Source organism: Myotis myotis, unplaced genomic scaffold (genome assembly GCF_014108235.1).
Source record: "Myotis myotis isolate mMyoMyo1 unplaced genomic scaffold, mMyoMyo1.p scaffold_m19_p_5, whole genome shotgun sequence".
Classification (NCBI taxonomy): Eukaryota; Metazoa; Chordata; class Mammalia; order Chiroptera; family Vespertilionidae; genus Myotis; species Myotis myotis.
In genome coordinates, this window is record NW_023416357.1 from 5,408,105 (window position 1) to 5,421,095 (window position 12,991).

At 42.1% G+C, this 12,991-nt stretch overlaps 1 protein-coding gene across 1 annotated transcript in view; it reads left to right on the forward strand.

Annotated features, from left to right (window-relative positions):
* Positions 1 to 12,991, forward strand: part of LOC118655926 (sperm flagellar protein 2-like) — an 84,722-nt gene that overhangs the window by 31,169 nt on the left and 40,562 nt on the right. Inside the window, exons 12-16 of the mRNA XM_036308503.1 lie at positions 397 to 524; positions 608 to 746; positions 1,144 to 1,281; positions 5,899 to 6,050; positions 8,202 to 8,382. Coding sequence (XP_036164396.1) covers positions 397 to 524; positions 608 to 746; positions 1,144 to 1,281; positions 5,899 to 6,050; positions 8,202 to 8,382 — 738 coding nt within the window. The remainder of the gene's footprint in view (positions 1 to 396; positions 525 to 607; positions 747 to 1,143; positions 1,282 to 5,898; positions 6,051 to 8,201; positions 8,383 to 12,991) is intronic.

Genomic DNA, 12,991 nt, shown 5'->3' on the forward strand with positions numbered 1-12,991 from the left:
TCATCATCATTCTGACATGAACACTAGATGCTCTCTATACAAGGCAATTTTCCAACTTAGGTAAAATGTGACATCTGTGACAATGCAGTTCACTCATTCATTCATTCATGCCTTCAATCAATGTTTCTTTGGGCACCTACTGTCCCCCAGGGATGTGGAAATTATAGAGAAAACTGTACAGTCTCAAGTAAGACAACCATTGCTCCTGGCTCTATGAGACAGGTGGTCCCAAGAATTAGCTGGGTGAGGGGAAGGAAAAAGGAACAGGAAGTTTCACAGAGACTTTTCAAATATTAGCAGTTGCATCTTGACCTTCTTGCTTAGTGTTGCTCTTTTGACTCAATTATTCAGAATGTCACTTTGAAATGATGATCTGTATGCTTTTCCGTTTAACAGGACATGCCTTCATTTTTAGCACTTTACTGGGAACTAATAGAACGTTCCTATGCAAACTCCATCAAATTAGTCCTGAGGAACCTCCGAGAAGACCAGCACATTGTGCTTGCCTTCTTGTATGAGATTCGGTAAGGAAAGCTGCCAAAGTTCAAATGTTGTAGTTTGCAGGCATGACACGTAAGTACCAGCTCATTCTTTTCATGCCTGACAGAACAAGTTTCCAGCATTTTCTAAGGCGTCCAGATCAGAAGCAAGATTTTGTATCTCAATGGCAGGCTGATTTCAACTCTCTTCCTGAGGACTTATGGGATGATGAGGAAACAAAGGCGGAATTACACGAAAGAGTGAATGTAAGCTGCTGGGCCGCACGCTCTCTTGTACTGCAGACCCCTAGCCCATACCCTTCTTGCTTCCCTGAGGTGAGAGGATGAAGAGGGAAATGGCCTGAACACTCAGTCCCAGGAGCGGTTGTGGGAAGGCCCTCCAAGAAGGAGCAAGTTCAGTACAGAAGTGACTGAGTGAGCCATGCGGATATTTGGGGGATTAGTGCCTCAGTCAAGGGGAAAATCCAACGCAAAAACATGGGCATATGACTTGGTGTCTTTCAGACAGAATAGAAGCAACATAAATATTTGTTGAATGACGTGTATTAAGTCAACATTCTCTTTAGGGACATTTTTAAGACAGGAAAAGGATTTGAGTTTTATTACACTGAGGTAATAAACAGCGATGTTTCTTTCTGCCCAGGATTTACGAGACCGCCTGTGGGACATCTGTGATGCCCGGAAGGAGGAGGCCGAGCAGGAGCGGCTGGACATAATTAGCAATAGCTGGTTGCAGGACTCGACTGCAATCCTGATTAACAATTTCTTCTCGCTGATGCAGGTAAGAGCGCCGGTCAGGATGACCTCGACTCCGCCTGCCACAGCCATGTTCCTCATGTAAACAAGTCCTTTGGGAATGCAGAGGTCTGTTCAGGGCTCATTTCACTCAATGCACTCCGCCCGCCCGGAGCTCCAAGCCCAGGAAGTCAGCAGAAAGAAATCATTTTGGCTCCAGCCAAACAAGCACCAGAATTGGGAGCATCTCAAGCAACTACCCACCAACCAGCTCTGCTTCCAGACCACCTAGAGCTGTGGAGGGGCCAGCGGAGATGGTGTCACTGATGGCTGCTCCCTCGTTAGCCTCTCACAGCGGACACCCAAAGTGGCCAGCCGAAGCCCAGGAGAGCAGATCAGAAGGATGGGCCAGATCAGCCTCAGCGAGCATTTGATGCCAGAAGAAAAGGTTATGCTTGGGTTGGAAAAGCAGACCATTCATGAAAACAACCTGATTAACATATTTGCAGCCTGTTAAATAGCAAGCTGCACTGAACAAGAAGACAGACATTGGTTTTTTTATTCCCCCAGACTACTATCAGCAGTAAGGGAGCACAGACCACGTGTGGCTACCCAGCTCTGCCAAGGATAAGGGCATACAGTTTCTAAGACCTGGGGTGGGGTGAGGGGAACAAGTTAGTAGGCCGCCTGTGTTTTCTAATCAGCCTTGCCTAAAGGGGGCGGGGGGGGGGGTACACTATGTCCTATGCTCAAGACAGGAGGAAGTTGTGCCACTTGGACCAAGTCATCCTCTCAAAGGAACCGAGACCTAGAGGGCTCTCTTTCTTGATGCTTACATTTCAAAGAGATGGTTCCCAGTTCCTAGAAAAAGACAGCCTGGGTTCTAAAACCGACAAGGTTATCAAAAGATAGCTCAAAGGGACAGAGAAAGGATTTACACTGACAAGTTTTCTAAAGTAAATATACTGCCTGGCCAGCATGGCTCAGTGGTTGAGTATCAACCTATGAACCCAGAGGTCACAGTTCGATTCCTGATCAGGGCACATGCCAGGGTTGCGGGCTCGATCCCCAGTGGGGGACATGCAGGAAGCAGCCGATTGATGATTCTCTCTCATCATTGATGTTTCTCTCTCTCTCTCCCTCTCCCTTCCTCTCAGAAATCAATTAAAATATATTTAATAAGTAAATAAAGTAAATACACTAAGAACAAGGGAGGTTACGAGCCTAGGGTTAGGAAGAAGCCTGTCTGAAATTTAATCTCTCTAAGGGGAATAAGAAGACTGTTGTGGTCAAGCTGTGTCTACATGAGTGCTTTTTCCTAAGCGAATAGCAGTCAGGGCAGAGAATGGAAAGGGGGCCATTTCTCGGCTTCTGCTGATTCATTTACATGAGGACCTACTGCAAAAATGAGAATATTTAGCTGGTAATCGCCGGAGCTAAGATACAGTAGGTGTTCAATGAATGCTTTTTTAACAAATGTCTGTGAATGTCAGAACAAACCCCGGGTGCATGGCAGGTTGGACCACCGTTGGCCTGAAAAATCTGCAGAAACCTGTGAGGTTGGACCACAGTTGGCCTGGAACAACCTCACCAATGACTAACTCCGGGATCCTGATGGGACTTCCAAGGCATGGATTGTGCAAGAGATTAAAGTGATACAACCAAGCAGCTAAAGCCAGTCTGAGTAGCATTCCAGGACATGAGTTTGGGCAAGCAGAGACTGCATGTTGGAACAGGTGTGCCAAACGCTTATAGCAGAAATAGCTGAAATCCACTAGTGCAGGTAAAAGGAATAGAGAATTTTTGTGAATCATTCTCAATAGTCTGGGCAATACTTGGAAATGGTATAACTCTCTCAGAAATACCTAGGTTTAAGGCTCTCTCTCTCTCTCTCTCTCTCTCTCCCTTTCTGAGAAACTGAGTCTACAGCTAAAAGCAACTATGGGGAAAAGAGGATAGCCTGTAGCAGTGATGGCGAACCTACGACATGCATATTAGAGGTGACACGCGAACTCATTTTTTTGGTTGATTTTTCTTTGTTAAATGGCATTTAAATATATAAAATAAATATCAAAAATATAAGTCTTTGTTTTACTATGGTTGCAAATATCAAAAAATTTCTATATGTGACACGGCACCAGAGTTAAGTTAGGGTTTTTCAAAATGCTGACATGCCGAGCTCAAAAGGTTCGCCATCATTGGCCTATAGGATACATTTTCTACCAAATAAATTTTAGAGAATGCTATCCTAGATCATTTCTAAGAATCCTGTCACTAAGATTTTAGGACAATAGAAATAATAAGAAAGCATTATTTACTAGTTATCATGAAGGTGAGGGGAGTCTTGTTCAATTCTGCTTATATGAGAATCCTGGATATAGAATGGCATCTTACTTATGGTTAGCTATAGCTGTATCAAATTCTGCCCTCTTATATAAAATAACAAAACAATGTTAGCCTAGAGCATTGATACCAGCACTGTGCCAAATACCAATGGTGTAAAATAGGATCCACTAAACTTAGTCATAATGAAGGAGTTCAGTTCTCTAAGCTAAAGAGGAAATAATTTCCTGGTCTCTCAATTTATTTACCAAATAATGTAATGCTATAGTTTAATGATTAACGATTTTTATAACCTCACAACACATTTCTTCACTTCCCCAACATTATTTGCCAATACTCATTTTGTACATGGGTTGACCTTTGCATGCTGCTCACTGCCGGGGGTTTTGTGGGGGTTCACATGAGTATAGTTTACAAGACTCATTTTCTCACCACTGTTTCGGCAAATCTAAGCACGACAGGTACAAACACTTACTTCCAAACTGTGAAATTTAGTCCATATGTGGATATTTTAAAACCCAATTGGGTTTCTTGGCAAGGAAAATGTTTCGTTTTCCTAATCATTTCAAAATGCTAGTTTGAAGTTACTTAAATATATATTTATGTTGAAAATCCAAGAGTAATTCAAGTGTGTCCATAATTTAAAACAACATATGAATGGTAATTCTATTGTACAACATAGATTCGAATGAACCAAATGAATTTCTTCTTCTTTCATTGTTTTAGCTAGAAAAGTTTGCTACTGCAGAGGACAGCTTTCCAGAAGCAATTCGGCTTAGCTCTGGGGGATGAAAACAAACTTATTGAAACCGTTCTTGTCTTTTGTTATAGACGACAATGCAGAGCAGACATGCATTTGTCCCAAACTGAATACGATTGTACAAGACAGTCTCTTGAAAGTTGTTGTCTTATGAAATAACTGACCACATTAATTGCTTGGTAACTATGGGGATCCCTTCAGGAACACCCTCGGGTCAGTTGCAGCTAAGGGCTTTGAACACTAGGCCGGCTCCATTCCTTTTAGGATAGAGGCCTTCTGTAATGCACTGGCTATATGGAGTACATCTGCATGAGAGCTTCAGAAGTTAAACCCTCAGGTACCTGTTTAAGGAGCCCCACTAACAAAAGCAAAGTCTGGGAGGCCGTGTTTACACAACCAAAGAGAAGCACAGACGCGCCAACAAGACTGACACCTAATGGCAGCAAAGGTGGGAAAACTCACGTGTGTCTTGCTGCAAAGGGAAATGACCTGGCTGGCAGGGAGCCGCTGGTGAATAACTGATGCTCGTCTCGTCACCAGCTCCTCTGTGCTTCTCCATTCCCCTCAAGGCACCTACTGGCGAAGCCAGCAGAGGGTGTGGCTGGGAGCATGGAGGAGTGACCTTACCCTACAGATTGAGCAAGGATGGACCTGTGACAAGAGAACTGCCATCATCACTTACTTTCCTGATTATCCTCTTTCCACAACTAGAGGACCAAGCCTAGTCTTATTTTGTATTTCAGTTGTTTGTATTTGTATTTTACATTTATATTTATAATAGTTTTAGTATCTCTCAAATCAACTAACATGTGACCTATGACAGAAGACACTCAAAATGTTTATTAATGTATTGATTGCTTGAATACAGGACACAGGAAGAATTCTTAATATCAAAATAATGAATAATATACACTACACTACATCAGACATCATGCAGTCTTTTGTCACAATATTAAGAGGCATAGAAATATTCTTTTTTTTTTAGTGGACTATCTATAATAATAAAAGCATAATATGCTAATTAGACCGGACATCCTTCCGGATGACCTTCCGAATGAAGCTGGGGCTGTGAGAGAAGCCCAGGTCCCAGGTACCAGCCAGCAGCTGGAGGGAACCCGGGTCCTGGGTGCCAGCCAGCAACTGGAGGGAAATCCAGGTCCCGGGTGCCAGAGGGAAGCTGGTGCCGGCAGCCAGGGGAAGGAAGGTCTACTCTTGCACAAATTTCGTGCATCGGGCCTCTAGTACTCAGTAAGCACAGAAAATGCAAAGTCACCAGTTTTCTTCAACTTTTATGAAATTTTACACATACACGTGTAGCCAGTTCTCTTTCTTAATTTCCAGAAAATTGATTTCAACCTAAATGCTTTATTTTTGTTGTTGTTGTTTTATTTTTTATTTTTATTTTTTTAATTATTTTATTGCTTAAAGTATTACAAAGAGTATTACATATGTCTCCTTTTTCCCCTGCCCTTGCTCACAGAGCTTATATAGAAAGTATGCACAGATCAGCTTGGGTTTTTTTGTGGGGGGGCGGTATTGACATTATATTTGCTATTAAAGGCAGAACTGAACCGTTTTCAAGATACAAGGAGACTCCTTCAAGATTATTACAAGGGAATGGAAGGCAAAATCCCAATAGAAGACAATAAGAAATTTACTCGCCTCCCATTGGTCCAACTGGATAATAGAGAGATTTTGGAAAGCCAATTGAGGTAAGACAGATTATTATGTCACACTGTAATTTGTCTGAACATAACACTTTAATACTTTAAATCAAATACCACTTATAAAAACGACTCTCCTGTATCTGTAAATCCAAAATCCAAAAAAGCTCTAAAAACTGAACATTTTTTTCTAACTTCAACTTAGGACTATTGATATGCATTATTTATCCAACTAATGGTGAATATTTACTCATTTTTGCTGCAGAGGTAGCGTGTGTTTTGTTAGGGAATGTTTCCACAGACTCTGCTATGAATAATAGAAATGATATAGTGTGTATGAACTCTGAATTCTGAAAACAAAGGGTTTCTAGTAAGGGATTGTGAGCCTCTGCCACTTCATCGAAATCTCGGGCTGTTTTGTGTGTATGTGTGTATGTATCATATTATGTACATGAAAATGGAAGGGGTTATGAGTCTTCTTTTACAGGTGAGAAAATTGAGAAATAGTAAAGACCCAGTCATCTGTGATTATGATGATAATAAAAGACATTAATGGTCTAACATCAGATTCCTGCCAGTAAGAAAACTAAGTTAGTGGTAAGGGTGGGACAAAAATTATATTTTCAGCCAAACACTTGTGTGAAATACAAAAGTTTTATAAAAAATATTTTATAGACCCAATAGGTGGGGACCGGGAGGGGCAAGATCCCAAACCCTGAGAAGCTATGAACAGACAGCAAAATGTCTTTAAGCCCTAGCCGGTTTGGCTCAGTGGATAGGGCAACGGCTTGCAGACCTAAGGGTCCCAGGTTCGATTCCGGTCAAAGGCACATACCTTCATTGCAGGCTTCTCCCCAGCCAGGGCCCTGGTCAGGGTGTGTGCATGAGGCAACTAATCGATGTGTTTCTCTCACATCAATATTTCTCTCTGTCTTTCCGTCTCTCTTCCACACTCTCTAAAAATCAATGGGAAGATGTCCTCAGGCGGGGATTAGCAACACAGAAACAACAAGGCCAGCTAATTGTTTGCTGGGGCTCACAATCCGCCGTCTGCATCACTGCTCTGGCCCCCGGCAGCTGGACTGCCAAACCCAATGCGTGTTCTCCTTTCGCTCCTGACTCCCCTCCACAGCCTCAGCAGAGGCACCCTCGGAGCGCCTCTCTCCCCACCCCTTGCCCAGGCCGAAAGCTCTGCTCGCTCTGTCACCCAGAGGACCCCAGGCCCAGCGAGCATCCTGCCCGAGGCTCTCTCCTGCTGCTGCTGGTCTTGGAGATCCCGGGACCCTGAGGTGATGGACTGTTCCCCTGCGGCTCTGAACGTGCTACATGGAAGCCATAGGGCTGCCGGCAGGGAGAGGGAGATGTAGCTCCGTGTTCCCACATCACTTTGCAGAACAGGAGACAGCCTTGGCCACGCTAGTGCAAGAGTGGGGAGGCTGCCCTGACCGGTTTGGCTCAGTGGATAGAGCGTCGGCCTGCGGACTGAAGGGTCCCAGGTTCGATTCCGGTCAAGGGCATGTACCTTGGTTGCATGCACATTCTTAGTAAGGGGTGTGCAGGAGGCAGCTGATCAATGTTTCTCTCTCATCGATGTTTCTAACTCTCTATCCTTCTCCCTTCCTCTCTGTAAAAAATCAATTTTTTAAAAAAAGCTGTTCAACGTAAAAAAAGGAAAAAAAAAAGAGTGGGGAGGCTGCTGGAACTCCTCCCCACTCACCGCTGGAACGTGGCTGCCCCCTGGAACCCCTTGCAGACCCACCGCCCCTGCCACACCCCGCTTTCTAACCGTCCGCTCAGAAAGCCAGATGCGAGTCAGCTGAAAGACGCGAGGCCCGCTCCACATGGTTCGCTGTTTCCTGTGGGTGACTTGCTCCTGGTTGGAAGTGGATGCCCCAGATAAATTTCAAAGTTGCATTTCATTGCCATCGTTTAATCCCCTCCTCGCAGTTACTAAGAACACACCCTGAAAATTACGTCTTGTCATTGTTTGCTTCCAGTTTCCTGTTTTCCTTTTCAAGACGTCCTAGACCACAAAGATGTGAATGCAGTCTTTTGTCGTCTTTTCTGTATTTAAAGAGCTCTACCAGGAAAACTTTGAAAGTGGAGATGTAAAGCAAGACAACAAAATTCACAGAGTAACATGGGAATGGAAAATAAAACTCTGTTAAAGTCTTTATATTTTTTGTTTGTTTTCCAAAGAATTCCTCTAGTTTCTCGAGTATCCATTTCTACGGACGTACCTGTATCCAAACCAAAAGCAAAAGCCATACTGAAGGGCAAGACTGATTACTCGCTAGAGAAAGTAGAGTTCAACTTCGAGACAGATGAGAAGTTGATAATGGACACCTGGCAGCAGGCTTCCTTAGCAATATCCCACATGGTAAGCTGTGCTTGTTTACATATTTCAGTAATACCCACTCATTAAATGCTAATATTGGTCGTTATGAATAAAAAATTTACACCATGTTTGCAAGCATTGTATACAATATCTCCACTTTTTCTTCTGAAAGAAATATAAAATGAAACAATTAAAACAGCAAATATATATGCTCAAAAAAGGAATGAACCAACATTTAGGTTATTTTTTATGCTGGGCCAGGCAGGGTTCCAAGTACAGGGCCAACCAGAAGTGTCAATGAAGTGGGTCAAGTGGGAGGCAATAGGGAAGGGTGGGACTATGGCCAAGTGGAAATCACACCTTTGTCTCAAGAGGCATGGGCTACTCGGTCCGAACCAACTTTCCATTGAAGGGTGAAGCCCAGTATGACCAGATTTTCAATTTTACAAGAAAAGTTAGAAATTCATATTTTTATATGACACCTACTGATGTTAACATGTTAGAAATTAAGTCAAATTTTTAAAGATTTACAGAGACAAGCGAACTACACATCTGCCCGTTAGGCCCCTAGTTTATAACCTCTGCTAGGCATTTTATACAAGCAACCTATGGGGTAAGTATCACTATCCTCTTTACATTGAAAAACCAAGGTCTAGTGAGATTAAGAAACTTGCCCAAGGTCACTCATCAGGTAAGTGTCAAAATGAGATTTGATTCTGGGTCTGTATGACATCAGAGTTCATGTCCTCTTCTCCTTCCCTGGGAGGTAAAGTAATGATAGTCCTGCCTGCACTGAGCCTGCACCAAATCAAAGGAAGAGCGTACAGGTCACTGTAATCTAGTTCGAGGCTGCGACCCCTACAGAAGGCACACATGGAGTTTAACTCGGGCGACATTGTTTCCTCATCCTCCAGCCCTGGGCCCACCGATGCAGTTTCCATCTTTGTTCTGTGCCAGGCCTTCTCCGATTTTCCCTGAACTAGCCCATTCCAACAGAAAGCAGTGCCAACTTTCCAAAAGATTTTGTGGAAGTGGTAGAAGAGGATCTTGCATGACAGTCTCTCTTGGCGAGCGATCAGTGCTTCCGGTTGGGCATTTTCTGAGTCCCTCCTGGCCAGTCTGCCTCCTGGGTTCTCTTCTCTGGCCCTTGTCCCACAGCAGCCTCAGTGTCACCCTTCTGTCCCCTGCCCCTCTCTTTTGTTCTCCTACTTGTTTCCTGCCTCTCAAAGGGGGTTGTAAACTCCTGCCATTGTCTTGCTTCTTTTTAAAACCACTCAGTGTGCGTTTTGACACACATAAGAAAGGTACATGAACTATAATTGCATGTCCAGATTACATACTCCTGGGACCCCCAATGGGGAGAAAGGAGAAGATCTACACCCGCCAAGTCCTTCATGTGCCCCTTCCCAGCCCTCACCCCTTCATCCCTGCAAACAGGAGCCTCCGTCCTGCCTGCTTCGCAATCATTTCCTTGATTTTCTTTTATTCCCCAAGTCTATACCTCTAAGCAGCATAGTTTAGCTTTGCTTGCTTTTGAGCTTTAAATAAATGGACTCCTACCTCCTGCCTCTTTGTGTCTTCTTTTGCTCAGAAGTATTTGTGATAGTCCATCCGGTTGAGCGTAGCTGCGTTCTGTTCAGCGCCGTCACTGTATAGCACTGCATTATACAAGTAGGTCACAGTTTAACCAGGTACACATGTGGGCTCCCTTTTGGATGTCATTGTGGCTACTGCTGCTGTGAACATTCTTGACCTTGTCCCCTAATGTGCACGTGCACCCATCATTGTGAGGCATGTGTCTGGGCATATATGCTATCTTCCATGTCAGTGGTATACATAGTGCTTCCGCTTTCAGAGGCAATGCTAGCGCCTTTCCCCATTTCCTGCAGTATCATCCTTGCCACCACATATCACACATTATGTCAACTGCATTGCTCTATCTGCCTATCCTTGTACCCAAACCACACGATATTGTACACTGATTTGTTATCTGGATGAGCAAATCTCCCCACCTTGCCATCATTAGTCAAGAGCATTTTGGCTTTGCTAGGCTTTCTGCCTTTCCATACAAGTTTTCACATCAGCTTGTCAAGAGTTAGGAAAATGTTGGCTGTAGCTATTTTTTCATAGTACTTATCAAGCTATGAAACTTTTTCATTTCTAGCTTACTATGAAGGTTTTTAAATGAGTTGTGCTAGTTAATGGTTTTGCTGCATCTATCGAGATTATCATGTGACTTTTTTCTCCATTTTATGCTAATGTGAAATATGTTGATCAATTTTATAATGTTAAACTGACATCACATCCCTGGAATAAGTTCAGCATTGTAATGAAGCCTCGCCCTTCTTGCACATTGCTGAATTTGTCTTCCTAATAACCTGTTTTGGATTTTTAAATTTTTGAACAAGTAATTTCAGCATCCAGATAATACTAGCCTCATAAGTTGAGCTGGGATATAGCTTTTTTTAAGATTTTTGTGGAAGTTAGAATTTTTTCTTCTTGAAATGTTTGGTAGCATTTGCCAATAAGACACCTAGGCTTATAGGAAGTTTGTAGAAAGTTTGTATGAAGAGTTTCTGTTGCTCCCGCCACACAGGGATCCATTTTCTTAAATAGATATAGGGTAATTCTATTTTTGCATCTTCTTGGGAAAAAACATGGGTTGGTTTTGGTAAGTTTTGTGTTGCTAGAAATTTTTCCATTTCTACATTTTCAAAAGTATTAGCATGAAGTTCTTTAAAATATATTTTTATGTTTGTGTTACTATAACACAGTATATTATCTATTTGATAATATCTTTGTGCCTTCCCCCTTCCTTGATCAGCTTACCCAGAACTTTATCAATTATATCAGTCTTTTCAAAGAACTAACTTCCAACTTCATTAATTCATTTTACTTTGTGTTTTTTTCCCTTAACTTTATTTTTTTCCTCATTATTTTTGGGGGGATTATTCTCCCATTCAAACCCTCTAGCAAACTGACTAGACAGCGCACCCTATATTTTCAATGGGCATTAACCATTTCAATGCCTTGGCTAACGCCATTTCTCTTTCCTAAACTTTGTTTTTCCTTCCTTTTTTCACATGAATTCTACACTTTCTTTAAGTCTTCAGCACTAGTTTATACCTTGATTCCTGACCAGTTGGTTGCCTGTTTTCGGAAGTCCTAGTCTTCTATGACCTGTGCTCTTCCAATTCTTTTAACAGTTATTGCCTCTCCCATTCATTTGGCTCTTATTATCTAGATCAGTGATGGCGAACCTATGACACGCGTGTCAGAGGTGACACGCGAACTCATTTTTTTGGGTTGATTTTTCTTTGTTAAATGGCATTTAAATATATAAAATAAATATCAAAAATATAAGTCTTTGTTTTACTATGGTTGCAAATATCAAAAAATTTCTATATGTGACCCGGCACCAGAGTTAAGTTAGGGTTTTTTAAAATGCTGACATGCGGAGCTCAAAAGGTTCGCCATCACTGATCTAGATCATTGTTTTAATTTTTATTTTTTTATTTTCTTGAATACTAACTAGATTCTAAAACTGTTATATAGCCTACACCTAGATAATGCCCACATCTAACATGGCACTAAGCCCTAACTGCTGCTGTTTCCATACCGATAACGCTGATGTGAATATTAGTGATGCTTCAATAACAGTGGTGATCACCACAAAAACCACAATAGCTATCAAGCACCAGAAAGTAGGAAACCAGAGCTAGAGCTAGGAGTTCTAGGAAAAAAATTATGAATTATTATTTTTATTGCTAATGGAGCTGCATAAACATAATTTGCAAGTCTTGTGAGTCCCATTAAAGTTACCTGGGTTTGCTTTAGCTTTTTCTGTCCTACCTAATCAGTTTTTGTTAACCCGTATTTATAAATCTTTCTCTCAGAAGTTTATTGTTTTCTATAAACTTCGTCTATGTTGATTTTTTATGCGTGCAAAAAAAATAAAATAAAATAAAAAATAAAGTTACCTGGGGGAAATGACATTTTAAAATATGACACGTAGACATTTTACATTTGTAAAACACTGTTAGAAAGAGAATATGCTACAGCACAAAGAGCACTGGCTACCCGTCTTGATGAAGCCATGTGATTTTAGGAAAGTCTGAGCCTTCTATTCCTTCAATGTATAACATGGAAGACATTCTACCTACCTTCTCTTTCTCGGATGGTTGAAAAGATTTCATGAAATCATGTATATAGAAGTGTTTTGGAAATTTTAAGTGTAACAGATCATTTTGTTAAGATATTCAAAATCGGACTACTTTCCTTGTGGAGCTTTAAAAAACACACAGAAAGCACAGGAGAAAGGGTTGTTTGCGGATTAATATTATTCATAATTATTTCGAATCCTGCTTTTATGTTTCTAAGAGGCATGTATGACTTTGATGTCACATGACCTTAAGGCGATTGTGAGTTCCTCAAGGAAAGGAGAGGTTTGCTGAGATGAAGAGAAACTGAGAGTTTCCTGAGTCGAGGAAGCTAAGAAGCAGCAGTGAGGTGAGCCTGCAGGACAGGCCCTCCTCACAAGCACTGCACCTTCCTGGGCGCCGTCTGGTCTTCAAGTAGAATGAAGCTCAGGATTCAAGTGTCCAGGAGCCCAGTCTATACAGGGCATGTGCTTCCCAAAACTACTTGGAGA